At 41.8% G+C, this 14,583-nt stretch overlaps 2 protein-coding genes across 2 annotated transcripts; both read left to right on the top strand.

Annotated features, from left to right (window-relative positions):
* Window positions 1–456: 456 nt before the first annotated feature.
* On the top strand, window positions 457–916 carry LOC115792379 (histone H2B 1/2). Its single transcript, XM_030746891.1, has one exon. The coding sequence runs from the start codon at window positions 473–475 to the stop codon at window positions 845–847; it is 375 nt and encodes a 124-aa protein (XP_030602751.1). The 5' UTR covers window positions 457–472; the 3' UTR covers window positions 848–916.
* A 1,858-nt stretch (window positions 917–2,774) lies between these two features.
* On the top strand, window positions 2,775–3,300 carry LOC115792382 (histone H4). Its single transcript, XM_030746893.1, has one exon. It carries the CDS (start codon window positions 2,792–2,794, stop codon window positions 3,101–3,103), a length of 312 nt encoding a protein of 103 aa, XP_030602753.1. The 5' UTR covers window positions 2,775–2,791; the 3' UTR covers window positions 3,104–3,300.
* The last annotated feature ends 11,283 nt before the right edge of the window (window positions 3,301–14,583 follow it).

Genomic DNA, 14,583 nt, shown 5'->3' with positions numbered 1-14,583 from the left:
GTACAGGTGCAGGCTTGTCTGCGTCACTGTTTATCAAGATGTGGCGTAAACCAAATTAGCCAGCAGGTGTCGCTGTGGAGAGGGTTTCAGGTCGTTTCGAAACTTCGATTCACTTCCGGCACAAACGGTTCAGCGCTTCGCAACATCTCGTTCAGTCCATCGCTATTAAATATGCGAGCCTCATAAAAATACACACAAAGCTGTGCTCGTGTCAGAAGGAAACTCTCACCGAGCCGCGTCCTTCACATTAAATAAGGCGCACAGGATGAAACGAGAAGACGCTGTCCGAGCGTTTCCTTCTCTCCATTGTGAGACTGCGCAGTAACGACCTACCCTCCGTAGATGGTGAGCAACATCTCGACCAATGACAGGCGGGGAACGGCACAACCTGATTTGCATGCAGGGAGAATAAGAGGAGCCGCTCTGTCGTCAGCACAGCTCATTCTCTGCTGTGAAGTAGTGAAGAAAGAAAATGCCTGAACCTGCCAAGTCAGCGCCCAAGAAGGGCTCGAAGAAAGCCGTGACTAAGACCGCCGGCAAGGGCGGCAAGAAGAAGAGAAAGACCAGGAAGGAGAGCTACGCCATCTACGTGTACAAGGTGCTGAAGCAGGTGCACCCCGACACGGGCATCTCTTCCAAGGCCATGAGCATCATGAACTCGTTCGTCAACGACATCTTCGAGCGCATCGCCGGTGAGGCGTCCCGCCTGGCTCACTACAACAAGCGCTCGACCATCACGTCGAGGGAGATCCAGACCGCCGTGCGCCTTCTGCTGCCCGGTGAGCTGGCCAAGCACGCCGTGTCCGAGGGCACCAAGGCCGTCACCAAGTACACCAGCTCCAAGTAAACTGTCCTGCTGTCAAGCAGCAACCCAACGGCTCTTTTCAGAGCCACACACCTCTGCTCAGAGCAGATTCTCCACCGTTTTTTACACTGCTGTCTTCATGCAGTCTGTGTTCTGATCCAGTAGTAGATGCTGCATGGTCTTCTCCCAACTGTATAAGTAGTAATTGCAGCACTAAACAGCATCATGACCAGTGGAAATTTAAACATTTTTTAGCTTTTATGGCGTTTGGCTAATGTCTTTGTTTGCATTTACCATGTACAGCACTTTTTTTAAAAATGGATTTCAAACAAAGTTTTGATAAAATAAAACCTATGCATATTTACAGACTGCAGGTACAACTTTTTAAAGTTATTAATGTAGTTTTGTATCAACCAATCTCAGGGTGTTTGAAAACAAGCAGGAAGAAGCTTATCTTGTCCTGTCCCTATGTCATACCAATTCTTTATTAAACCAGTTATATTATAACCCAAACATGTATATTTATACACATATGTATGTCTGGCTACACATATCAAAGTGAGTAAATTGTATTTACTGGTAATCTTCTATAAATCAGAGCTTAATGTACATGTATATACAATTCAGTGATCCTATCACGTTCAGATTTATGCACATTGTTTATATACTCATATCTTTTTTAATTGTGTAATATTTGTACTTTGCTTTATTTCATCATCTAAACTATTCCACAAACACTCCACAAACTGACACACACATACTTTTAAGAGTGCTGTGAACACATGTTTGTACTAAGTTACTTTTCCCTCAGATCCTGTCACTGTTATTAAAGAAATTCTGAATATTCTTTGAAAGCTTTCTGTTTGGGGCTTTAAACATCACCTGAGCAGTTTGAAATTGTACTAAATCCATAAACTTCATAAGCTGTGATTTAAAGAAAAGTGGATTTGTATGTTCCTGATACCAAATATTATATATCTATCATAGTGCTCTTTTTTGCATTATGCATATTTACTATAAAGAACTTTTGTGTTACCCCAAACTTCAACACAATACTCTAGATATGGCAATATCAGTGTACAGTAAACAGTGTCCAAGGTTTTATTGTTCAAGATATGCCTTGTTTTCCCTGATATCCCTGTAATGTTTGCCATCTTATTACACACATGTTTAATATGGGGTTTCCAACATGTGAAACTGGGTATTTGGGATCCAAAATTACTCCTAGAAACATGTTGAAAGACTTGTTCAATCTGTACATTATTAATTCCCAACTTTGTGTCTGTGAAAAGCACTAAATAAAACTTACTAGTGTGTGTTTCATTATCAACCTGTGAAATGGAAAATGAGAATCAATCCAGCACCCTGATTAGTTAAAGCCTTATTAAAACTTTTGTCTTTTAAGTTTCATATTTTAAATTAAAGACAGTGACCTCACTTCCTCTATTTGTTTCTTCCTACATATTCATTAAAAAACTCACTTAAAATTTAAAGAGAAATAATGAAAACCTTTACATTATATTAACTGTGTGACATACATGTGTTTCTTTTTTTTAAAGAGTATGAACTGCATTAAAATACCTATGGGTTTGTCTACATTTGTTATTGTATATGAATACATTTTACTCAAGTTTGGAGCCTGCAGTAACAAAGACATCAGGTAAAATGTGAGAGGCTTTTTATGCACTTTGTGACTTATGAGCACACTTTGGTTTAGATTTAAGTTATTGTGTGAAATAAAATGCAGGCTGTGATGAAGCAGCTTTGATGGATGCTAAACACCATCTGTGATTAAAAACTATAAAGTAAATAATCCGCAGGTTCCACATTCAGGCCAGAAAAGAGTGGGCGGAGCCACTGAGCTGATCCGCCCAGCGACTCTCACGCCGCATGTTCTCTATTACGTCCGCAGAGCAGCCATAAGCACACAGAGGCTGCAGCGTGACTTTCATTCGACTTTGATCGTTCAAAGAAGAAACTGTAACCATGAGTGGAAGGGGCAAAGGAGGCAAGGGACTCGGAAAAGGAGGCGCCAAGCGTCACCGTAAAGTTCTCCGCGATAACATCCAGGGCATCACCAAGCCCGCCATCCGCCGTCTGGCTCGCCGTGGCGGAGTTAAGCGTATCTCCGGTCTGATCTACGAGGAGACCCGCGGTGTGCTGAAGGTGTTCCTGGAGAACGTGATCCGTGACGCCGTCACCTACACCGAGCACGCCAAGAGGAAGACCGTGACCGCCATGGACGTGGTGTACGCTCTGAAGAGGCAGGGCCGCACTCTGTACGGCTTCGGCGGCTAAACTCACTCCCAGCAACCGAGACAACAACGGCTCTTTTAAGAGCCACACACCTCAGATAAAGAGCTCTGTTCTTAATGGTGTCTCAGTTTTTCTCTGATCACTAGAATCACAGTAAGTTTGAGCTCAACTTTTTATCTTCTCTAAGAAGAACAGCTTAAGACTTAGAAATTAAAACAAAAAGAGGAAACAATGGTTGCTACTCGCATAAAGTAATAAAGCTGTATTGAACCACTTTGCCAATTGTATTAAACATGGATTCATTCAAAGATTCATTTCAGTAATGTTGCCAACTTGGCAACTTTGTCACTAAGTTTAGCAGCTTTTCATCCTGGAGGGGTGATACCGGAAATTTTGGCATGACTCCGAAACCAAGTAAATTCAGGACTGGTATCGCCTATATTGATACCGATACTGTCTCATATTTAAGCTTCATAGATTCAAAAGACCCAGGATAGAATTTTGCCAAACGTGTATCTTTTGAGGGACAAAAGGAGGAACCACAATACAAAAATAAAATAAAAAATCTCCCCTCACTAGATTTTTTTTCTAGTTCTTTGTTTCTCTTTTCAAGTAGAATTATAATAAAAAACAATAAAAAATTAGGAATTTTCTTCCTTTCAGTGCAATTGTTTTTTCTTAAATAAACAGTGAAAAAAAAAAAATAGAATAGAATGCCTTTTATTGTCATTATACAGGATGTACAATGAGATAGGAGGGCCACTCCTGTTCAGTGCCATGCAATAGAAAATCAAATTCTCTAAAATAAAAAATAAAAATATTATAGTCTAGTATAATCAAGAAATATACAGAAAATAATGTATAAAATATACAAAAAATAGAATGTATAAAAATATATACATACATTGGTGCATCTGTACATTGTAAGAAAAGTAAATAAGTGCATACATATAAAAATGAAGATGAATATTGCACTAGTGAATGAATACTGGATATTACCAATATAGGAATGTTAGATATTGTTCAGTATGAATAATCTAATATTGCACAGAGATGTGGGTGTTGCACAGTTACAGTGGGTGAGTGTGAGAGTTCAGGGTGGTGATTGCTCTGGCGAAGAAACTGTTCTTGAGTCTGTTCTGGCTTTGATGCACCTGCCAGAGGGCAGCAGGTCAAACAGGACAAAGCCAGGGTGTGAGCTGTCCTTGATGATGTTCCTGGCTCTGCTGATGCAGCAGGAGGTGTAGATGTCCATCAGGGAGGGGAGAGGGCAGCCAACGATTCTTTGTGCTGTCTTGACTACCCTCTGAAGCCTGACCCTGTCTGCCTCAGTGCAGCTGCCGTACCATACTGTGATACAGTAGGTCAGCAGGCTCTCAATGGATGAGCGGTAGAAGGTCAGCAGCAGGTTTGAGTCCAAGTTGTTCTTCCTGAGGACCCTCAGGAAGTGAAGTCGCTGCTGAGCCTTCTTGATAACAGCTGTGATGTTATCTGACCAAGAGAGATCAGCAGAGATGAGGACACCAAGAAACCTGAAGGTGTGGACCCTCTCCACACGCTCGCCGTTGATGTAGAGGGGAGCTGGGTCAGTCCTGTGCTTCCTGAAGTCGATGATGATCTCTTTGGTTTTCATGGTGTTCAGTACCAGGTTGTTCTCTGTAAAAGTAAAAACAAACACGAGAAAACAAAGTAAACCAGGAAGTGACCAAAAGACAATGAACTGATACTAAAAAATGAAGAGACAAAAACATGGAAACCAAGAATAAAGAAGATGGCAAAGAGAGAAGATACAGGAGAAACCAGGATATTACATGAGTAGTGATGTTGTGTTGTGGATAAACTAATTTGTTGTGTTGAATTTTGTCAGATTTTTCTAGTCCCTGATAATCCCAAATTATGCTGCAGGTTTAAATGAAACCTTAATTCAGATTTTGTGTCTTTCATATTGATAAACACAGACATGTTTGTTGGACAGAGGTTACGATGTCAGCAAGCCTTCAAAGAAAACATCAGATTTCCCAGGTCCACAAATGCATCACCTGCAGCACCAAAGGTCTCCACTGTCGTGCTCTGTGCTTCATATTTTACTCTCCATTGAAGCCAGAGGTGGACAGCAGAGCTCTGGATGCTGCTGCAGTGTCTACAGAATGAGTCCTGCAGCCTCACTGAGTGCTACTGGAAGGAGGCTGTAGCTTTAGCATTAGCTTTACAACATGTCACAGTGAGCCTCAGGGCCGGTCCATCATCATCTCTGGCTCAGAGACAAAAGAGCAGCCAGTGCTGGTCATGTGCTGGTCCTCAGGATTTTAATAGTGACATTTGTGATGAGGAAAGTTTAGAAGAGCTCATGCAGCAGGTCTGAACTGAAACTTCATGTTTCCACAAGCTGCTTTGGAGGAAGGAGAGGAGCTGATTTTGCTGCTGAGGTGGGGTTATACTCTCAGGAGAACTGTTTCATGTGAGCAGCTTCCACCTGCACACCTTTGCAGGAGAGAGGAGAAGAAACCACCTGCACGCTCCTGCAGCCGAGCTTATGATCAGCAAATAAATATATTCTAATAAAGTACTTTACTCATCAGAAACATGACAGTTAACATTAAAAACACCCAAAAGACTTCTTAGCACTTTTCCTGCATTTAAACACTGAACAGGAGCACTCACACTGACTCAGCTCTCCTCAGCAGGACTGAAGGGAACAGCACCGAGCTACAGGAAGTGACATCCATCAAAGCCAAAGGTCACACAAAGAAAAACTCCCCAAAATATACACACAGAAAATCAACACATGCAACAACAAATGATGGATGAATTGATTGTAAAGAATAATTAGGGATGGCACAATACCACTTTTTTAGGTCCGATACCGATATTTTATCTGCCGATACGGATACAAAACTGATCACTTTAAAAACAAAACAAAGAACAATTGATTTCAAATGCCTGGATACATTTTACATAAGTCAACAGTCTCTCACACAACAAAATCAGAATCTTTTAGTGTCCCACATACAAGACTAAGAACCAGGGAGGGGCAGAGCTTTTCAGGCAGTGATGCCGAAGCTCTGGAACTGTTTACCACTCCAGTACCATTTAGCCGACTCTGTGGAGTCTGTTTAACCAGGCTTTCTCTTGACTTTATTTTTATTGTTTTAATATGGTAATGTTAATATGTTTTTAACATGGTGTTTTATCTGGGTTTTTTGATATTGTTTTAATTATGGTACAGTGCTTTGTGACTTTTTGTCTGTGAAAAGCACTAAATAAATAAACTTTACTTACTTACAACAATCGCTCCATCACCTGAATCCTGTTGCTCCTATGTGAGAAGGTGATGCTTTGGCTTATGGTATGTTGCAAATTTCAGTAGGGCTGCTTAATTTAGTAATTGAGTATTCAATCAATTATACCATCAATTACCCGAGTAACTGAATAAGAAATACTTTTTTCATATTAACAATTCATCTGCATATTTTAACTTCCGCACTGCAGTTTTTCCCTGTGTAAAACAAACAGGGTGGATGGAGCAGCTACAAAGTTCTCTTTTCTTCCTTTACTGATCAGATGGTTGATGAAGGACCTCCAGCTGTTTCCCAGTAAAGGTTTAATGGAGGTTACAGGGACGAAAACTTTCTTCTGCTCCATCTGAGCTCACCGGCTCCACCTCTGTGCAGACAAACTGCACGTAAATCAGCTGACTGCTGCTGTTGCGTCATCAGTGTTTATGTTGAAAAACTGGGGGCTGCCTGAGCGTAATCTTGTAATTTGACGAGGAAGGAGCCCTTCCTGTACCAAACAATCACTAACTTGCTAGCAGTTTGTCCGGGAGCTGAAGTAGAGAAAAAATAACAGCTGATTCTCAGCACAACGAGCACAACACACAAACACAGCAGAGAGCGGTGGAGGCGGAAAAACATGTCAGCGATGATCCACTCAGTGTCAAAGGGAATCCGTCGCACTGAGGGGGTTGTTTCCTGATCCCCACTCCATTCCAGTAGATGGCGGTAATGTAGCTTGAAGCTGGTTTGGTCAACAGCAAACCCTCAAGAAGAAGAAGACCACAGAGCCCTGTAATACAGCTAATGTAGGTCGGATCGGATCCAATTGTATTTTTTATTTCTTTCCGATATCCAATCCAGTAATTTAGGCCAGGATCGGACCGATACTGATACTGAATATCGGATCGGCGCATCCCTAAGAATAATGCATCATTTTAATACTCCTGTTATACTGATGCTCTTAATCAAGCACACAGTTCATATGCTTTTTTAAATAGTTGATTCTCAGGAGGTCTTATAAGGTTCAGAAATCACCTCCAGAAGGCACTGAAGGAATTAATGTCATGAAAATCACAATTATTTTTCATTTTATGCATTTCTGCCTTTGCTGAATCAAATTTATTAAATTATCTTAGAAGAAAGAAATGAAGAAAGTGTTGCTAATCAACAGAGAAGAGGTACATTTTGTTTTGTGTTGTAGCAAGAACAGGCTAGGCCTTTTTGTGTCTCTGTGTTTTTCATAACAGATCCCAGAAAGTGCTGGCCAGAGCGGCGACGGTCGTCTCAGGCGTCTGAGGAGATAAACAGAACGATAAGGGGAACATCCAAGGTCCCCCAAACCAACAGCTGATGGGAACCAGCCTGAACCAGCCTGAACCACCCTTGCACATTTTCAGATATTTTTAATGATGTAATACAATGTGATAACAAAAAATTACATGTCTGGGCTTAGCCAGAGAGGGGTTCAGACTTCATGCCCTGAACCAGCTGATTTGTATTAGCTCAGATAGGTTGCAGTCTCACCCAGACCGGTCTGTAACTTGTGTGATTTTGGCTGATTAAATTCAAGTTATTGATTTTTATTCCGTTGTCGTTTGAATCCTTTTCGTTTAAAAGAGCACGCACATGCACCATATATATATATAAATTACAACAAATGGTGACCCCCGACGTGGAACGAACAGGATTTTGATTTTTTGCAGTCTTCTGGAAATAAAGAGTATTTTGGCAACCGACAATTGCCGCTTCAAGGGTCCGCGGTGCAGTACCGACTCCTTGAGGCTATGAGTGACCTGGACGTCCACCTAAGAGGTAAGCAGAGACCTTTCTAAATTCTGCATATTGGCATTGTTTAAATTTGTGGTCACTGGTGGTCAGAGAGGCAGCGGTGTAGATCGCAGCCAACTCACACAAGTTTGTGTTTGTATATATAAGACAGAGAGTAACAAGAAAAACTAAAGCAAATTAGTTTATAACAGAGTAAAGAAAATATGGGCAAAATGAGTCGGATGGTGAGGAGCCCATGGGCCGTCTGATCAGCGGACCGAACGAGTGCCCTTCTCAGGGGGTTTTTTGGGTTTAGAGGGCCTTTGGTTTTCCTGAAATCTAAAGCAGAACATTTGTCTCTTACTCATATCCTTTGGAAAGTTGAGCGGCGTAGACAGAGACGCGTCTGTTTACGGCTCCCGGTAGAAAAGTTGATAGAGTATACACTTGTGGTCTTCGCAGTTCTTTACACGAACCTTGATCTCAGAAATCCATAAAAGCAACTAAAACCCTTTAAAAGCCTCAGGAGATAAAGAGATTTTTTATTATAAAACAACAACAAAAAAAAAGAGAGAGGAGCTGGTACCTGTTGAAATTGCTTTGTGTTGCATTTATTAATTGACTGCCTGGTTGCTGCGCTGTTGAACCTGCTTTGCTGCTGCATTTGCTTGTGTGGGGGTGAGTGAGTGATTGTCTGACTGTCTGAGAATGGCTGATGGTTGCGAGTATGATGTTTTGGTACACTGGGAGTCGATGAAGGCTCAGCTAGTCAGTGGGGAAGTTGCAGCCAGAAAAGAAGAAATGAAAAGAGATTTGCAAACTATTTGGGTTGAGGTCCTAGCAGATGCAAAGATTACTTCTGTTGGAGCAATGAAAAATAAACTTATGGAGGAAGAAATTAAAGCTAAAAAACGATTGAAAGAACACAGGAAAAAACACCAACTTTATTAGGTAAAAAGTCATGGTCAAAAGAGGAGCAGCGTATTGATACCATGCGCGCTGTGTTTCATAAACTTGGCAACGTGTGCTGTGATGTTCCCTCCAGCAGACGGGAAAAGAAAGCTTTAAAAGCTACTTCCCCACCATCAGCCCCACCGTTACCTCCATGTACCTCCAAAACTGAAATTCTTGTTCTTGGCCCCACAAATCTTAGAAACATGGTGTCTAACCAGATACTTATTCTGGATGGCATTACTTTGGCCTCCAGTAACACTGTGAGAAATCTTGGAGTCATTTTTGACCAGGATATGTCCTTCAATGCACATATTAAACAAATATGTAGGACTGCTTTTTTGTATTTGCGCAATATTTCTAAAATTAGAAACATCCTTTCTCAGAGTGATGCTGAAAAGCTCATTCATGAATTTATTACTTCTAGGGTGGACTATTGTAATTCATTATTATCAGGCTGTCCTAAAAGCTCCCTGAAAAGCCTTCAGCTGATCCAAAATGCTGCAGCTAGAGTACTGACAGGGACCAGAAAGAGAGAGCAGATTTCTCCCATATTGGCTTCTCTTCATTGGCTCCCTGTTAAATCTAGAATAGAATTTAAAATCCTTCTCCTCACCTACAAGGTCTTGAATAATCAGGCCCCATCTTATCTCAAAGACCTCATAGTACCATATCACCCCAACAGAGCACTTTGCTCTCAGACTGCTGGCTTACTTGTGGTTCCTCGGATACTTAAGAGTAGAATGGGAGGCAGAGCCTTCAGCTTTCAGGCCCCTCTTCTGTGGAACCAGCTCCCAGCTTGGATTCAGGAGACAGACACCCTCTCTGTTTTTAAGATTAGTCTGACTGTTGGGTTTTCTCTGTAATTATTGTAGGGTCTTTAACTTACAATATAAAGTGCTTTGAGGTGACTGTTCTGATTTGGTGCTGTATAAACATAATTGAATTGAACTGAATTGAAAACACATTGTTTTTCTGTGGGCATATGTACATGAGGCTGAAACAGCAATGCATGCTAAAAACAAAAAATTAATAATCAACTTTAACTGTCCAGCATTAATACTGGTTAGGTTCAGGGGACAATGAAGTGGTATGAAGGGGGCCCCAAATCAAATTTTGCTTAGAGCTCCTTCAAGGCTTCGGCCAGCTCTGGTTCGCAGATTGGATATATGTCAGAATGCAGCTGTGTGGCGGGCAGGGCTGGACCCCAGTGCAGGACACATGATGTAAAACTTAACTTGAAGCATAGCTTTAAATGCTTGAATGTTCAAAATACAAAATCCCAAGGTCTAGGCAAAAATCCAAAACAAATACAAAGACCTTGAGAACAGTGCTAATTTTGACAGCAAATTTTGATTTAGTTTTAGTAATAGTCTTTTGATGAAAATGTAATTTAGTTTTAGTCATAATTTAGTCATTTGAATAGTTTTAGTTTTAGTCGATGAAATTATAAGAATATAGTCGACTAAATCTACAGTCAATTTAGTCGACTAAAATATGTAGCAGTCACTCAGAATTGGATGACTGACAAACCACCTACACTAGAAGACTGGACAAATGTCATTCAGGACATTCTCTGGATGGAAGAACTGACATTTGCACTAAGACTGGAACATCTATTGTACCAGAATGCCCCCAGACGTGATTTGGCACAGTTCCCATCTGAAGAGTCCTGGTCGTTGTCAAACGTGGAGAAATACTGTTTGTTGTGATAACTCGGGGGGGTCTCCTGCAGAAACACAGATGGAGAATCACAAAATTACCACTAATCCCAGTCAGACTGGTCACCAGGTGTACTGGGAGTGTTCTCAGTGGGCTGTGACACAGACTGGACTCATACTGTCGAGAAAGAAGCAGCAGGGTGAGCTACCTGCTGAATCCTGCAGGTTTGCAGACCACATGATGTAAGAGACATAAAGCAGCCTGGATGAACAGGAAACAGGAAGTTTGATGCTGCACATACTGTGGGAAACACCTCCAAACTTTTTCTGGTTCCATGGACACAGTTAGCAGAGTCCACTGTGATTGGCTCCTGTATGAACAGGATGAGGGATGAAGACCGATATCACTGGATCACTGTGAGGCTGACGGAGGTCAATTCTGGGGTCTGCTACAACATGAAGGTCACATGACACTGCAATGACATCATCAGGAAGTGGAAGCCACACTGAGTTTAAACATCAAATGTGAGTTATCATGCTGATGGTGTTCGAGTAAAATGTTCCTCCTGCTCTTCAGTATCTCAGCTGTTCGGTGTTTGCAGGAGTCAGACACCATGCTACCCCATTGAGAGTTCAGCAGCCCAAGTCCCGCAAACTAACCATTCCCTGCTTTTCTGAGATTTTCTCCTTGTAAAGTCACTTTTCAGCAGTTTGTACATAGTAGCTGGCTCTGATAGAAAGATATCAGAATACACAGTGCATTACAGTTTGTTGCGTATGGGGCTGCATAGCAGCAGGACAGTCAGGATGCCCATGCTGACCCCTGTCCAACACCAAAAGCATCAACAATGGGCACATGAGCATTAGAACTGGACCACAGAGCAATGCAAGGAGGTGTTCTGGTCTGATGAATCATGTGGATGGCTGGATGCACTTACCTGGGAAACACCTGGCACCAGGATCCACTATGGGAAGAAGGCAAGATCGTGGAGATAGTGTAATGCTTTGGGCAATGCTTTGCTGGGAAACCATCCATGCGATTGTTACTTTGAGACATACCACCTACATAAGCATTGTTGCAGACCATGTACACCCTGCCATGTAAAACAATATTACATGAAGGGTGTGGCCTTTTTCTGCAGGATAATGCAAAAAAGAGTTTGAGGTGTTGGCTTGGCCTCCAGATTTCCTAGATTGAGTTTACTATATATAAAATCACTAAGAACAGAGTTTGAATGGGCGTGCTGACATGCAGACGTCCAGAGAGATACTGCGGACCAAAGTTATGGATTACCTTAAAGGACACACGCCCACATGAAACATAAAGACAAACTGGCAGAGAATGAAGGTGTCAGACAGCTTCTCAGAGAGTGGCCCCGCCTACACATGGATGGTGATGGTATCCTCAGAAGGGAGACGGCGACACGAAAACAGCTAGTTGTTCCTGATTGTCTGAAGCCAGTTGTGTACAAACTCCTGCATGAGGAGATGGGACACTTAGGTGCAGATAAAATGGTAGCACTGGCAAGAGAACGCTTCTTCTGGCCTAAGATGAGACAGGAGATGGAGCACTATGTCACAAATGTGTGTTGCTGCATAAAGAGAAAGAAGCCTCACAGAATAACCAGAACAGCTATACAGAGTATAGAGACCTCCGCACCGTTTGAGATGATCTGCATTGACTGCTTACATTTGGACAGGTGTAAGGGAAGGTGAAGAATACATACTGGTCGTTGTTGATCATTTTACAAAATATGCACAGGCATATGCAACGAGAGACAAGTCTGGGAAGACTGCAGCCAAAAAGCTTTTTGATGACTTTATCATGCGTTTTGGTTTCCCATCCAAGATACACCACGACCAGGGAAAAGAGTTTGAAAACACTCTCTTTCACAAACTCCAAAGCTACTGTGGTATCCGCCACTCCCGCACTTCTCCATATCACCCCCAGGATCATCCTGCAGAGCGCTTCAATAGGACGCTGCTAGGAATGAGAGAGCAGCAAAACATAACCGATAACATTGTAACTAAACACATAAACACCGAAATGAGAACTCCCATGATCCTTTGCTCTGACAAGGCCCATCCTTGACTGACACTAGCCCTGTGTGCACTATGCAGACTACGATACAGAAAAAACAAAGTTTACACATGAAATAAAACGTGCTAATCTGTATGATCTGATTTATCAACACCCTAAACCTTTTGCACGATGCGGACACAGGGGCTGTTAGCATTGTTTTTTTATATAAGGTTATTTAGGAGTGTGAGTTTTTTTTTTTTGTAAGTTGATTTAAACATGTTAGCTGAATTGATGTGTTTTAACAACACCCTGTAATAAACTTTTATTCTGCTGTAGTCTATTGAGTTGATTCTGATGAAGACAAACTGTGCAGAGATGTTTCATTAACAAGCTAAGATCCTCTGTTAATGATGATGAAAAAGAATAGAAACATGGTTAATGGATAAATCGGTGCATTGTTTTGACTTACAAAAAAATAGGATTATACACGTCAGTGAGACATTATTTCCTCCTGTGTGATATTCTGTTGTGACTTTGAATCGTGCTTTGGGTAAGCTGTGTGGAACAGTCAGAAAAAAGGATGAGATTCTGCAGCTATAATGATTTCACCAAACTGTCAGGTTTTATCAAGCTCAGTGAAACAGCGTCGGTGCTAAAACAGAAACTAGGACTACACATTTAATTTCTGCTTAAAACTGACAGCAAATTCATATCAGCAAATTCAGGCATTCTGTTTTATGTGCAAAGACTGCTGAAACTATTGGAATGGACGTGAGGGAATGAAGAAAGTGAAAAAACAGGGACAAATGTGTTTGCAGCCAAAAAACTGAGCACAAAGAACGAGGAGCAAAAAAAAAAAAAAATCCCAGCCGGCACCACATATAAAACACCAGCACATGACCACAAGGTAATTAACACACAATCTGTCATGGATGCAGCTGCCTTGCTTTCTCTGGGCCTGGTACTCTGGCCTTTCTATTAACCAATCCTTGTGTTTTAGAGGTGTACCTCCTCTCATGTACAGTTTCCTGTGACCCGACTGGTTCCGCAGCTGCTGGCAATTTGATCATGACCCGGCCTATTTAGGCGGAGGAGGTCCTACACTCAATGCCGGATTGTTACTTACCCCCAGTCAGTTGAGAAAGGGCTATCTTGTGAGTAGGAGTTCTGCCCACTGAAACGTCAACGGACCCTCTGTTTCCTTTTTCTCCACAGAGCCTGGAAAGCTGGATTGCGAGCCACAGCGTGAATGAGAAGAAGAGGAGTGTGGTCAAGGATCAGTTCAGGAGAGGCATTCTGTTTTATGGTGGAGCATCCCAGGGGAGTCCTGCTCTCCATCCCTTGCCGACAAATCTCAGTTTAACATATTCACTGTAAATAAAGCCCTTGAAGTGTCACTTACCGTCTGCATTTTGAATGCCTCATGAGACAATCTAGCTACACAAGTATAAATGCAGACATGAGGTCGGCCACTTCATTGTGTACATAGGCCGCAAAGACCCTGGAAGTCTAATTGGCAAGCATCTAACCAAGCTAGCTCCAGAACAGAAGCAGCATCAGGTGGTGCTAACATCAGGATGCAGCTGGATTTGAGCTTTGATTCCTTCAAAGAGTTTGTTTTTGTCAAATACCACATGTAGGTGTTAATCTGCTGCATTGACGCTGACATTTATTGGGAGTTTATTGTAGAATTTATTGAGTTTTGGAGTTCATATTTTCTTTGTTTCTCCCTGTTCATGTGTGTCCTTAATATTACACACCTTTAGCACTTAGTGCTGCTGTCTTGCGAACAGTTTTTGTTGAATATATTTCTTTAAAGGGCATCTTTTGTCACGTTTTCATTGC

This window comes from Archocentrus centrarchus, chromosome 14 (genome assembly GCF_007364275.1).
Source record: "Archocentrus centrarchus isolate MPI-CPG fArcCen1 chromosome 14, fArcCen1, whole genome shotgun sequence".
Classification (NCBI taxonomy): domain Eukaryota; kingdom Metazoa; phylum Chordata; class Actinopteri; order Cichliformes; family Cichlidae; genus Archocentrus; species Archocentrus centrarchus.
This window is presented reverse-complemented; position numbering and strand designations above follow the sequence as displayed.